Source organism: Lolium perenne, chromosome 6 (genome assembly GCF_019359855.2).
Source record: "Lolium perenne isolate Kyuss_39 chromosome 6, Kyuss_2.0, whole genome shotgun sequence".
In the NCBI taxonomy this organism is placed as follows: domain Eukaryota; kingdom Viridiplantae; phylum Streptophyta; class Magnoliopsida; order Poales; family Poaceae; genus Lolium; species Lolium perenne.
In genome coordinates, this window is record NC_067249.2 from 196,772,385 (window position 1) to 196,786,449 (window position 14,065).

Genomic DNA, 14,065 nt, shown 5'->3' on the forward strand with positions numbered 1-14,065 from the left:
GGCCTATTTTGGGTGACATTATCTCCATCAACCAAAGTGCGTTTGTACCTGGACGCCTCATCACGGATAATGCGCTGGTAGCCATTGAATGTTTGCACTTTATTGAGCATAACAAGACACAACAGGATAACTTCTGCGCATATAAGTTGGACCTGTCCAAGGCCTACGACAGGGTGGATTGGGGTTTCTTAAGGAACGCGATGGAAAGGTTGGGTTTTGCTCACAGATGGGTGGACTGGATAATGGCATGCGTCACCACTGTGAGGTATTCGGTGAAATTCAATGGAACCCTCCTGGATTCGTTTTCCCCTTCTCGAGGTCTTCGACAAGGTGATCCACTATCCCCCTTTCTCTTCCTTTTTGTAGCTGACGGTCTTTCGGCTTTATTGCAAAAAGGAGTACGGGAACAACATGTTCAGCCGCTGAAGGTCTGTAGGCGTGCCCCAGGTGTATCCCACCTCTTGTTCGCTGATGATAGTTTACTATTTTTTCGTGCAAATGTGGAGGACGCTCAACATATCCAATCAGTCTTGGAAGCATATGCGAGTAGTACGGGCCAATTGATCAACCCAAACAAGTGCTCTATCTTGTTTGGGGACGCATGTCAACAGGAGGACAGAGAAGCTGTTAAGCAAATACTACAGGTGACCCAAGAAACCTTCGAAACAAAATACTTGGGGCTGCCAACGCCAGAGGGGCGGATGTCAAAGGGGAAGTTTAAGAGCTTGCAGGAGCAGTTGATAAAACGCCTCATCCAGTGGGCTGAAGGTTACCTGTCGCAGGGAGGTAAAGAGGTGCTTCTAAAGGCGGTGGCGCAAGCCATCCCAGTGTATGTCATGGGAATTTTTAAACTCCCATTTGGACTACTTGATGAGTTAACCAAACTGATGCGGGACTTTTGGTGGGGCGCGGAGAATGGCAAAAGAAAAACCCACTGGATATCCTGGGATAGTATGATGCGGCCAAAGGATCAAGGAGGCATAGGATTTAAAGATATGCGCCTATTTAACTAGGCTTTGCTTGCAAAGCAGGCTTGGCGCCTACTGCAACAGCCAGACACATTGTGTGCACAAGTTCTGAAGGCAAAATACTATCCACAAGGTTTGCTCACGGATACGGTGTTTTCTGGTAATGCGTCACCCACGTGGCGGGGCATTGAATATGGACTTGAGCTAGTCAAGAAGGGTATGATCTGGAGGATTGGCAATGGAGCAAGTGTTAGAGCATGGCGGGCACCCTGGATCCCACGTGAGTCTTTCTTGAAGCCGATTACTAGGCAAGGCCGATGCCGATTGCGGTGTGTCTCTGATTTTCTCAACCCGGATGGGTCGTGGAATGAACAACTCCTGCATAGATGGTTCCTCCCAATCGACGTGCAAGAAATCTTGAAGATACGGACTTCCAACCGCAATGAAGAGGACTTTATCGCTTGGCACCATGAAAAACTTGGCATGTTCACAGTAAGGAGTGCGTACAGACTAGCGTTGGAGGAGCAACTTCGTGCGGCTGGGAGGCAAGCAACCAGTGCACAGCCGCTGGGACGTAGTGCTGATTGGAAGCTAATTTGGCAGTGCCCAGTGCCACCCAAAGTGCGGATTTTCGCTTGGAAGCTGGCACGAAACGCACTTGCCACTGAAGCCAACATGGCACATCGAGGAATTAGAACCTTGTCTACGTGCACGATCTGTGGCAGTGCTGATGAGACGACATATCATGCGATGATCACATGCCCGCATGCCCGGGGCCTATGGGAGGTCATGCGGGAGGTTTGGGACCTGCCCAAGGACGAGATTCTCTTTGAGAACAATCCGGACTGGTTTATGCATGCCCTCAAGCGCCTGGATGTCGACCAGAGAGTGGCCTTCTTGATGGTTCTATGGAGGGTATGGCATATACATAATGAACTCACACATGATAAGAGGCCAGCACCCCTTGAAGCGTCGAAGCGTTTCCTAATGGGCTATGTCAAGTCGCTACTGCTGATTGAGCAGAACCAGTACATCGACACAGAGAAAGGCAAACAGAGCATAGATGAGATCAAGGGGTTCAGCAAGAAGGGGAAAAGGATAGAGAACCGGCCACACATCAAGCAAAAATGGAAACCACCAGACGAGGGCGGCACCAAGCTGAATGTGGATGGAGCCTTCTCGCAGGATGGTCGAGCTGGGACGGGCATGATCCTTCGGCGTTCTGATGGTTCGGTTATTTTTGCAGCATGTAGGCAGCTACGAGTATGTACTGATGCGCTGGAAGCGGAGCTTGCCGCCATCAAAGAAGGGCTCGCCTTGACCCTTGCCTGGGAGGCGGGGGCCGTTGTGTTGGAAACCGATAGTGCGGAGGCCATCAAGCTTATCGCTGAAGGAACACCAAACCTGTCTCAACATGCCATGCGGATCAAGGTCATTAGGGAGAGAATTAGGGAAACAAAGGTGGTCTTATGCAAGGTTAGCCGTGATGCAAATGGCGCCAGCCATGGCTTAGCCCAGCTAGGACGTGTTAATGGTAGAACTGATGTTTGGCAACATTGTTACCCGCCTGAAATCGCCGAGGCGATCAAGGCTGATTGCAATAACCTTGTCATTTAATATATAAACTCTTTTCCCAGCAAAAAAAAAAAACTATATCAGCATTATTTTACATTTGTTGTCCTATGTAACAATTCTTGTATTTGTCTGGACGCATGGATGGATTTGTTGATTCCATAACAATGGTGAAACTCACGCAATGTTTGCATCTAATTGGCCTGGTTCATGCCTTGATTTATGATGTTAGTCTCAACCTCACTTGCCAGTTTACCTTCACGGCCACAAAGACAGTGTCCGCATGTGCCTTACCATATGATATATTCGCTTTGCTGATCTGTTAGAGTAATGGAGACAAAATTGATGCCCATATCATACTTCACCGAAAATGATAAACTGTTGCCCTAGGATCCAAACGAAAAAAATACTGGGATCAAACTTAACATAGTTTGACTTTCTAAAAATAATATAATCCTTAAGCTTTGGGATGAAGTTACATGTTTCTTCCGGATATTAAATGCCACCTCAATAAGGGTTATCGCATATATATATGGGCTGCTTCAGATTTGGGTGCTACAGTTTGGAGTTAGTGGAGACAAACAAAGAAGTCGTACTCGTACTGAATCGAAGCCACAAACGAGTATTCTGAGCGAAAAAGTATCTGATAAACTGCAACACTTTGGAGCAACCAAGTGGTGTATTTTATCAGAAAAAGGTCAAACAACGCTCATCATTTCCATCTACGTCCTGTCAATAGCAGAACTGTGACGACCATGCATTGTGTTTGTGAACATCTCAGCCAGAATCATTACTCCAAATTTTGTAATGAAATCTTAGGCATGCAGCAACAGCACAAACTTAATTGATCGAACCACAGCAATGTGTGAAATTGAGCAACACAGAACATTGTCCAATACATTGGAAACAAAAGAGATGCAAACATCGATTCAAGCAAACGATGAAAACAAAAAACAAAATAAACAACAGCAGCAGATCATGCATGATGAAACCACAAACAGAGCAAGAAAAAAAGAAATAGGCAATCACTGAACTCTACGTAGTCCTTGTACTCGTTAATGCTATTAGCAAACCACTAACAGATGCGTCCGTCGTGCGTGCACTCAACATGATGCTTCGCCTCGTTCAGATGGCGGCTGAGGAGCCATGGTGGTGGTGGGCGGCGCTGTTGATCATGCCGCTCCACAGGCCGAGCCCGCTCAGGGATCCCATGGAGCTCTCCGCCGGCGCGCGACTCGCATCGCCACACCACTCCAGCGACAGCAGCCTCTCTGCCTGCGGCTTCATCTCGACGACGGTGGCGTCGCGCTGATCCGCCCGCGATGCACTGCCAAAAGGCAGCGCCAGGTGCTCGCCCAGGCCGGCAGCGTACCGGAGCGCGTTCAGCGCGTGGTACTCCGTGGCTACGCTGCTGTCCCCGCCGCCAGAGGACATGCCCATCATGCCCGTGCCCGTGAAGTGCGCCTCGGAGTTCGCACTCCCAAATCCGCTGGAGCCGGAGAGGATGTGGTCGTACTTGTTCCAGTCCAGGAGGCCGAGGCTGCTTAGCGGGTCGGCGGCCGTGACCGGCGGCATCATCCCGGAGAAGGACAGGTGGAGGCCAGTCTCGGCCATCTGCCGGCTATACTGATGAAGGGGCATCATCGAAATCGGCGACGTGACGGCAGCGGCGGAGGACTTCTTGCTGGCACTGGCGCGCTTGTTCTTGCGGCAGCCTCCGCCAACGGGGACGTTGCGGAGGGAGCCGCCCTTGGTCCAGTAGCGGCGACACGTCTTGCAGAAGTAGCGCGGCTGGGAGAGGCTGTAGTTGTTGTAGTAGCAGAACTTGGTGTGCGCCGAGTCGCAACGAGGACACTTGAGCGGCTGGTCGTGCTGCGGGCGCAGCCGCCGGTCCGCCGCCGCCTGCTGGGCCTGCACCTGCTCCGGGCACGCGATGATCAGCTCCTCCGACGGCGACGACGACCCCATCCCGCCCTGGTCCTCGGGGACGATGCCCTGAAAGCAAAAGCACCATCAGAACATGTTGTCACGTGGTCACAGTGTGATCTGTCTCACTGTCTGTACTCTGCAATCATCAGCGGTCGTGACAGAAGAACGCGCATAGAAGCCTCGGAATGCGCGAAAGCTTCTTGGTCCCATGCATGTTGGAAGCTGCATGCAGACCGGCCAAGCTAGGGTTTCTCAAAGGGTAAAGCTTATGATCGTTGGTCCTCATGATGGAAGCATCAAGTAGAGGTTCAGGTATAGATCTGGGGCTGATCCTATGGGGGTGTACCGTACTTTTAGACTCAGATTGATCACTAGCTTTTGATCACATGCAAAAGTAACAACAGATGTGTATGTGTAGATTTCTTGAGGGCCATATTGTACTTAGTAACTAAGTCTTTCACTCTTTGAGTCTTTGGTGACTTGGTCTTTAACTCTTTCTTGAGGTTTATGCACTACCTTAAAGAGTGATCACAATCTTGCTCCTTCATGTAATGAAAAATAAGCGCGCTATAGCACCACTAAGCCACACTAAATAGTGTATATAGCATATGTAGGAGGCCAGCGCTAAATATGATAGCATGCTACTTTTCCCTCGATATTTAGTTGTAAGTAGTACCAAATTTTTCAATGGGCTAGAAATTAATTTTCGCATAAATGTGTTATATAATCCTATTTTGACTACCCCCGCCACTACACCAACTATGTATACATACCTAGAATGACCGGAGGGACAGATGGTTAGCTCGAGTTGGTGGCTACCCCGCATCCCGGGTTCGAATCTCCTCGAACGCGAATTTGTGGCTCATTTAGTTTCTTCTATAAGAATATGCCATGGGTGCTAGTGCCCACGGGTCTCGTTTTTTTACTATGTATACATATCCTCACAGTTAAATAAGTTAAAACTCCTTATTTAAAATTTAATTCAACTATATTGATATATGTGCTATAGCTAGCTCCGCTGCTAATGATGATGTTTCTACACATCAACATGTTTTGGAAGTGAGGCAACTTATGTCATCTTCAAAAGTTAAAGTAAAACTGATCCGATCATATGATCAAACTGTACTTGTTTAAGTCTCTTTACCTTGTCGTTGCTTTTGCTTGCAATACATGTGGGTCTCTAGCTAGCCGGGAGCTAGCATTCACTTTTCACAGTTTCTTGAAATGTACACTAATGTCTGGTTGAATGCTCCCTTTTGTTTCATCGTTTTCTAGTTTTCCTTCTAGAGCTTCTTTGTGCCACAAAGACAAGGACAACGTGTTTCGCAAACACTCTTGAATTAGTGATTTGCACTACTGACCAGAAGCCTCTATCTATGCATGTGGTCCAAAAGAGAAACAGCCGGCTGATGTGTTTACATGTATCCGGTGCAACATGGAACAGGTTTCATATGCATCCCTCCTACGTACAGTAAATTAGGTCAGCTCATGTAGATGGTAAATTCCAAACAGGGACCATGTGCGTCTCGTTGAAGTGGTAGCCAATTACTAGTACTCATATAATCGATAGATAAAAACCAAAGCAAACATAAAAACGGGAGAAAAGAGCAAACAACCTGGACTAAATCATCGTTAAACAACAGCATGAAATAAATAGAGAAGTAGTAGAAGTGAATCAACGAAAACTACATGTGGTAGTACTAGCTAGCTAGCTAGTCTGAAAGTATCAACAACTGATAACTAGAAGTTGAACGCGTTTGTGCATACGATGATCAACTGCAGAAAATCTTTTCAATTTAAGCATATAAAAGCTAAATCAAGTAGGGGTATCAGGGTCCTACGTGTAGATCTACAGCCTACATATACGAGTGTCAAGCGAGGAGATCGGTGAAGATCTAGGTAGCTAGAACTATTTCTCCTTGACGGCAGACGTTAAGTTAGACGCAGAAAACTAATTAAGAGACGTCTGTTAATTTCTTCCCATGTACTAGCAGGGTCAACTCTACACGAACGAGCTAGCCGCTTGTAGACTGGGAAGTATCGCATGTGTGAAACACGTCCAGGAAGTAGGCTATACTTTTGTCTTTCTTCTAACGACGATATGCTTGGAAAAACAACAGACCAAAACAATAGTAGAGATTACTTGAAACGACGGCTCTGTTGGCAATCGCGCATGAGATGCAAAATTAACCAAGTCATTGTGGCGATCATGGGTCACCTAGGAGCGTAGTGCATACCTTGAGCCAGTCGGAGTCCATGCAGAAATGCATCGGATGAGCCGCTCCTGCCATCATCGATCGGCCGTCCGCGCTTGCTTGCTTGCCGATCAACCGAGAGCGCTAACCTCGCTGCTGCCCGGCCGCGATCGAGATGTATGGTGCTCCGGCGAGTTCAAGATCTAGCAACAAACTTAGCTATCTGTACAGTCTCTATACCTACTGCACACGCACGCGGCTGATCCTTGTTCTCGTTCTGTTGATTCTCGACGGATTCAAGGGTGGTTAGCTAGCTACAAACTGCAGGCGGATCGACTCAGAACATGAACTTGAAGAGAGGGTGTGCGTAGGAGGAGATGGAAGAGGCCAAGCTAAGCTACGGAGAAGAGGCTGGTGGTATGCTACTGGTAGTTGGTGCGAGATGTGAACGAGGGGGGAGCTGTGAATAAGAAGGGAGGGAAAAGCCCCAAGCTAGAGAGAGAGAGAGGGCTGAAGCAAGTAGGCTATGGCTCACCCCGGCCGTCTATTTGCCGGGCGGCAGGAGCTCGGTGGTGGCGGGGCAGGGGTAGGCCCACGGTGTCGGGGCATGCGTCGACTCTGTGTGTGTGGAGACATGGCGTAGGGGAAGACGGCCCTCTTCCCCACTGGTGGTGGTGGGGTGCGGCTCGCATCCCGCGGCGTGTGCGCGTGTCGGTCGGCTCGGCGCGCGGCCTTCACGTATCCCCGTCAACTTCCCGATCGGTGGGTGGTCCAGTTCACGGCGTCGCTAGCTAGCTGAGCTGAGCTGCGTGTGTTTCCGAGGAGAGAATTACGGCGTTGGCGCACGTACAGCTGTGGCAGTCAATTTGCCATTTGCTGGCCGGGGTAGTTGTCAGTTCGCCGAGTTGGAGTTGGAGTGCATGCATGCCATCTAAAGGTATAAACGATGCCCCCCATAGGGGGATTCACAGCGATTTGAGCCTCGTGGCCGTTGGATCCTGTCAGAAAGTCAAGCATGGTGGATCTTGGCCGTCCGTTCTGGGTCTGTAGCCTGGCTCCCCATTCGTTGCCCTCCTAGATGAAGCCATGCAACAACGCTGTTCTACCCGCCTGCAGCTGCATGCGGGGCCCACGTTCATCCAGGTCCACTCGTCATTTGCTCGGGTAAGTTTTGGTCCTCTCTCCTTCTCACCCGTCCGCCCTCCTCCCACCCCTTGCTCCAGCGACCACCCCCTCCCCTGCCTTCTTCACACAGCCGGCTGCGGCACCGCCGCCCGGACGCTACGGAGGAACCGTACGACGATGGAAAGGCAGCAGCCCAGGCTGGAAGTGGCGCTCAAGATGGAGGATCTCCTCCACAGCTTCATTTCATCGGGATTTGCTGGCCGGCCGGACGCCTCGGCTTGCTGGACGACGACGAGCTCGACGAGGGATGGGGAGGCGGGAGGACATGAATCAGCACGAGCTCAAGAGGGAAGCAGATCATGGCGGCTAGGGTTTCCACATCAGGTCAATGGCCTTAGGGTCGGCCAGATCTGGTCGGGTGAGAAGGCAAGGACACCCTCTGCCTACTCCCTTGCATCGTCCTTGAGGCCCAACACATCATTGCACTTTGCTGGGATTCCGCCCCCAGGTACATCCTTCTCTGCGTTCTTGATCTGTAAGATATACAATATTATTGGCAGCCACTGAGATATATCATGTAATTTCACTTTGAGAGGAGAAGAGAAGTGAAGATGAAGTGGTAGATCTATGGGTGAATCCCGAAATACATATATCTGGTGAGCCTTCAGGTTCACATCCAATTTGGAACATCCTTATTTAAGAAAGAGTCTGGTTAAAATGTGAGCTCTAATTTCGTTTGTTTCAGGGGCGTAGCTACCGCAGGCTGCTGCTACGTTACTTTATTCCTCAGGTATTTGCCACAAATGTTTCTTTTAGAGGGGAATTTGAGGTTTATCTCTCTATTAACTTTTCCAACATCACTGAAAATCTGAATATAGCAGTTGTCGTATATAAGAGCTTCTGCCCTTGGTGGTGCTGGACCTATGACAATTTAGAATGCTACTTGCTAAGTATTTATAACAAGGGTGAATAGCTACCTGTTGGCTGCATGTTAACTTGAGCCAGCAAGCACAAATTCAACGTGATTCTGCTACTATTGCTTTCGTTGTTTATGCAGCAATGTATGGTTTCAGACCCTGCACTGATATTTTCATATAAATATATGACCTTTATTAGTTAACTTCCACTATTTTGAAGGTTGGTTCATGCGTTTGTCTATACAATCCAAATTCAGATGCACCACAGGCAGATCAACATCCTCTAGCCACAGTAAGATCTTTGGTTCATCTAGGCAATTTATTCTACTATTAATATGGTACTATCTTATATCCATACCCTGAATGCTCCTTTATTCTGAAATTACTGTATGTATTACATTATCACTGAGTGGGGAAGGGGTGATGTCATACGGTTTCCATATTGTAGTTTTCGGTCCCTGATCTTTCTTCGTTTGACACATGTCCTGCAGAATGTTCGTTTTACCATCAGAGTGAGAAATTAATCAAGTATCAAGCAAATAAGACGACATTGGTCTGTCCCTAATGCCTTCTTTCATGCCCTGGCGAGTTCAGATGTTCTACTTCTCATAGCTGCTTATGAGCCATATTTACAGATGTAATGATTATGCAATTATATTTTGTCTTGCCACTTTTCATTTTTATTCTAGGTCATTTGTCCATGCTCCAGAAAGTTTCGATCAAATTTCATTGTGCATGAACCAAGATCTACAGATGTAAACCAGTATCTCATTACATTTTCAGAAAAGTAACCAATATTCCTGACATGTCTGGTTGCTTGCAGGGGAGCCGTGTTGTTCGTGTTCTCCTCCACATGTTTGGTCTGCTTATGTGTGTTTCTTGTATTATCACTTACACAGTAAGGATATTCTGATGGTTATTGTCTCTGCAATTGGCCTGTTACAATTGATTCTGTTGTTGTCCAGGGATCCTTTTATCAGTACACCTCTACATGTATTTGGAATATATGTAGATATGCACCTATACAGAAAAGTAACCTTTGTTTCTATTTGTTTCAGGTTTGATGTAGGCTATTGCTGGCTTGCTGCAACTGTTTCTCTGGCATGTAGTCCCCTGCCTCCCCCTTGCACCACGTGTGTCATAAAAGCAAGAAGTTGATTACTTAGTATGAAGGTGTTTATGTATGCATTGTGCGTTTGAAATAATCTTGGTGCAGCTAGCTAATGAAATATTGATTCTTACTAAGATATTTATGTTTGAATTTTCCTAAAGCAGTTCAAGATAATCTTGGTGTGATCATGAAACCGAGAAGTTGATTCAATGCAGGTTTCATCTTGCCTTACCTGAAACTCTAATTTCTGAAGTAAATTATAAATGGGAACCTCTGTGATTCAAAGGCATGATGCCATAAATAATTTCTGCAGTACTTGTTTTTTGTTACAGATATGGTGGTCGTAGATGGACAAGCCTGGTGGAGTGCCAGTGAGAAGCAACGTCTTAGAATTAAACGTTTGAGCAGCATGTGGTTACTCAGAGCAGAGCAATATGTTATGTGGTGGTCGTAGATGGATAAGACTGGTGGAGTGCCAGTGAGAAGCAACATCTTAGAAATAAACATTTGAGCAGCATGTGGTTACTCAGAGCAGAGCAATATGTTATGGTTGATCAAAACAGTTTTCTTACTACCTGAAGTTCCAACCATAGGTAAATAGCTATATTCGTCACCGTAATGTTCATCGATGCATGCATCAAGAATTTGGTCAATCGAACATGTAGGTCAGCACTTTATGGTCGCATAATTTTTGTTAGTACATAATTTCTGTTCTTCGGATTTCTTTTCTCCTAATTTGCCTGCTCCTATCTTTCATTCCACATAATCTCTCCTCTTTAGTTCTACAGATGGTTTTGTTTCTATGCCTATAAATTGTTTGATAAAAATCCAAGCAGGTTGCAAGGAAGATTGAGGGAACTGGAAGAGGAGTCAACGGCTGAACCCAAATCTGCAATAATCATATATACTCTCCACCAGTGCAGGTGATCTGGTTTACTGTGTGATATGCCATTGAAAAGTAGTCTTTTAGTTCCTACAAATTGGTAACATCCTTTGTGGTGTTAGTTTCTTGCATGATTGTGTGACTTGCATATACAGTCAATGGCCTCTCTCGGGTATTGCTAAATGAATGATTGATTAATGTGAAATATATTTGTGCTAGATTGTTTGAGACACAGATTAGATTATAGCTCAAAATTCTAAAAATTTGAGGCACGCATAGATGAAATTATACATATTCTTATTGTTATTAGTTGATGTCTGCCTTCACCTGTTGTTCTTTTCAGGAGCCTGTCATTTGGTCTCAATATCATCACTGGCTCAAGAATTTGCTCTCTGAAAGCGGCAATGTCAACGCGGTAGGCTAAAACTCCCTCAGCTTTACTACGAATATGGTTTTCTATGTTTAGCAATGTCTCATACATTTATAATTAGTTGAATTATACCTAGATTAATTCGTCAATGAATACATCAAATGGGAGCCATTTTATAATTAATCTAAATATCTAATCATGCCTCTAAGCTAGATAGTAGATACTCAAATTACCCTGCTCTACCATTTTTTCAGTACATTTACCTAACAGTATTTGTTGATTGTTACCGATGCAGAATTTTGCTATGTTGATGTAGTGGTCAGAGGACCGGATTCAGTGCTACATATCCCGGTGAGTTCCATGCCTGTCTCCTCCTTTCTCTCATCTGTTTTGTTCTTCAATAGGTTAGTTTAGGTTAAAGTATGAGGGCTCTAAATTTATGTTCAAAAGTTGCTTGAGATTTTTTTTTTTAGAAAGGCTGAAGTTTGTTGCTTTGTGTTATGGTTCATTTATGAGTACTTCCATTTATACACAGGGTTCACCTCTTTATAGAGTGCAACATCCCCGGAATGCAGCTGAGGTGTTTCTCACTAATTGTAAGATTCGGCTTTCACCTTCTTGAACAAAAAAATTGACTTGCGTTTTTTTTTTTGCCTCAATATCTTATGTTAAGGGTGCTACATGACCGCAGTCCCAAGAGGTGTAATTTATGGATGTGGTGACTTGATTTTCTGGTCGCACGTGATCTTTACTCCGGTCTTTATCATGATTTACCAGAAATGGGAGTATAAGGTGAGGTTTAACATGTGTGTGGAGATGTTTCCAAGTTTAGATAATGTTTTAAATAGATGCTAAGATGTCATTCTGTATTTCAATTTTGTTTCAGGTTTATAAAGGTGTCCGCACACTTACTTAAGAGTGAATTCCCAATTCAGTGTAGCATGTGTTTTGAATTTCACTAATATTGGCGGGGGACGAGGTATGGTGTATTGAGAAGCACAATAATAAGTTCCCTCCGCAAATTGTTAGCTTTGTTATATGTATAATGCATTCTTCATTATCGTTCTGTCATATTTCATTTCATTTGCTTATGAAAAACCCCTCCCGACTCCGTTATCATTATTTTTCAGTCACCCGCCTCCATGATTTGGAGAAATTGGTCATGCTATGGTCTCTGCCTCCACGCCTCTAGCGCCTATAAATTGGTCATGTACATTGACGTGGATATTTGTTTGTTTGGCAAGTGCAGACTTTGATGTGGTCATGCTATGGACTCTGCCTCTACATCGACCCTGACAAGCAAAATATCATGGAAGCAATGTACAATGCATTTCTCAATGGTAATTCATTCTTTTTTTATCCAGAAGTTAGTATCACCTACTATTTGTGTGACTGAAGAGAACTTTATGGGTTAACTAAATTTATTTTAGACTGTAGGTATCGGAAATTTAAAGACCAAAGTTTGATATGGTAGATCTCATGGGATATTGCACCCAAGATATATGATACAATGACAACATGGATTTTTTTTGTAAATAATTACATCATTATAATTCCATACTTCTTGGGATAGGGTTCTTTAAATTATATCAAATGTCATTCTTTTTTAACTGAAGTTGGGTACTTTTTTACAGGACAATTTGTGTCCTTTACTTCTTGGGATGGAGCTCTTTAAATTCAATATCAAATATAATTGGGGCCCAGGAAAGTTGAGTGCTTCATGGCGGAAATATTAAAGACCCGTTGCATATAGTATACAGTAACTATAATTTAGGAAAATCTCTCCCAAGCTATATTCCTCGAGTTGGCATAATATAATAAACTTAGATTTTGTTCAATGTGTTACTTTTCAGTTACCCCAAACCATGAATGCTGCAACAAGATTATGTAGATGTTGCTTTTGCTACTCCTTCCTTACTTCTAATGCTCCAGATAAAAATGGAGTGTTAGTTATTGTAATATATATTTCTCTGTTTCCATGATTGTTTATAAGAATGTGATGCTTCGTTTATGATTCCTTGTGTTTTATCCTAATTTCATCATATTAACTTTGTTTTGTGAAACCTAAACAATGTATTATCATTGAACCACCTGATTTTTATCGTTGCTATACAAACTGTAAATCAGTGAGGATTTCACGGAATCGTGCACCATGGCAGCGTTACCATATCTCTACTAGCAGCGCTAGATGGACCGCCGATGTGACATCGCTCAATCTCCGCCACCACCAGCGGACAGACAGCCGACACGCATGTGCTCCATCTTCGCCACCACCACTAGATGGACCGCCAGAACGAAAATGGCTGATCTCCGGCACCACCATCGATGGTACTGCACACCGCACCGACTGTCAGCGCGGCTGTACCCGATCTCCGCCAAAAATGCTAGCTCGCATGCCAGCTAAACTAGGTTTCTATTCTCTCACTCTCCAAGTCGACAATGACCAATTGGTCCTTCTTCTTCACTCCGTTCATTGTTTTAGCCAGTTGTATCATCAGGCAAAAGACCACTTGGATTGGCTCAAGGAGTAAAAACACTTGAAATCTCTATATGAAAAGTATGTGCAATACTGCATGTTTATATCCTATAATATTATCTACTCATATCACTTCAAATAAAATAAAATTGACATAACATAACCATAGAATTAGAATTAGGTTTAGATTTTCTGTGCGTTGTGGCCTCTAAGGACCGAACTGCAGCAAGCTTACCTTTTGTTATTCTTACCTTACTCTCCAAATAACCACACTATTAGGTAATGTATTATATTTTATTTTTTTTCCTGATTGTGCATAAAAACTATTGTTTTGTTCTGATTTCGTGTGTTCATCTTATTAACTTAGTTTTCTAAATCCTATAAAATATATTTCCATTTACCTATAGATCGGTTCGAGTTTCACGGGATCGTGCGCCAAGGCGCACATTTAAATCTAGTTGTTAAAAACCTCATGATTCTTCCAGAGGCTACTTTGAGGGGAGTGATGTTTTGGCACAT

The 14,065-nt window shown here is 44.8% G+C and overlaps 1 protein-coding gene and 1 long non-coding RNA gene across 9 annotated transcripts; one reads left to right on the forward strand and one right to left on the reverse strand.

The window, feature by feature from the left end:
- Positions 1 to 3,384: 3,384 nt before the first annotated feature.
- LOC127306485 (uncharacterized) lies at positions 3,385 to 7,249 on the reverse strand. Its single transcript, XM_051337121.2, has 2 exons — positions 6,707 to 7,249; positions 3,385 to 4,535 (listed from the first exon to the last, which is right to left on the reverse strand). The coding sequence occupies exons 1-2, from the start codon at positions 6,761 to 6,763 to the stop codon at positions 3,666 to 3,668; spliced, it is 927 nt and encodes a 308-aa protein (XP_051193081.1). The 5' UTR covers positions 6,764 to 7,249; the 3' UTR covers positions 3,385 to 3,665.
- Positions 7,250 to 7,870: 621 nt separating this feature from the next.
- LOC127306484 (uncharacterized) lies at positions 7,871 to 13,081 on the forward strand. Of its 8 annotated transcripts, XR_011747542.1 has the most exons (18): positions 7,871 to 8,297; positions 8,391 to 8,445; positions 8,535 to 8,579; positions 8,927 to 8,998; positions 9,198 to 9,604; positions 9,765 to 9,879; positions 9,982 to 10,032; positions 10,150 to 10,410; positions 10,654 to 10,740; positions 11,044 to 11,115; positions 11,366 to 11,421; positions 11,606 to 11,666; positions 11,762 to 11,862; positions 11,957 to 12,049; positions 12,320 to 12,410; positions 12,501 to 12,540; positions 12,705 to 12,829; positions 12,924 to 13,081. It is a non-coding gene; the product is annotated as an uncharacterized lncRNA (long non-coding RNA). The 8 variants fall into 8 exon arrangements; XR_011747541.1 differs by having other exon boundaries at positions 12,705 to 13,081; XR_007854688.1 differs by lacking the exon at positions 12,501 to 12,540.
- The last annotated feature ends 984 nt before the right edge of the window (positions 13,082 to 14,065 follow it).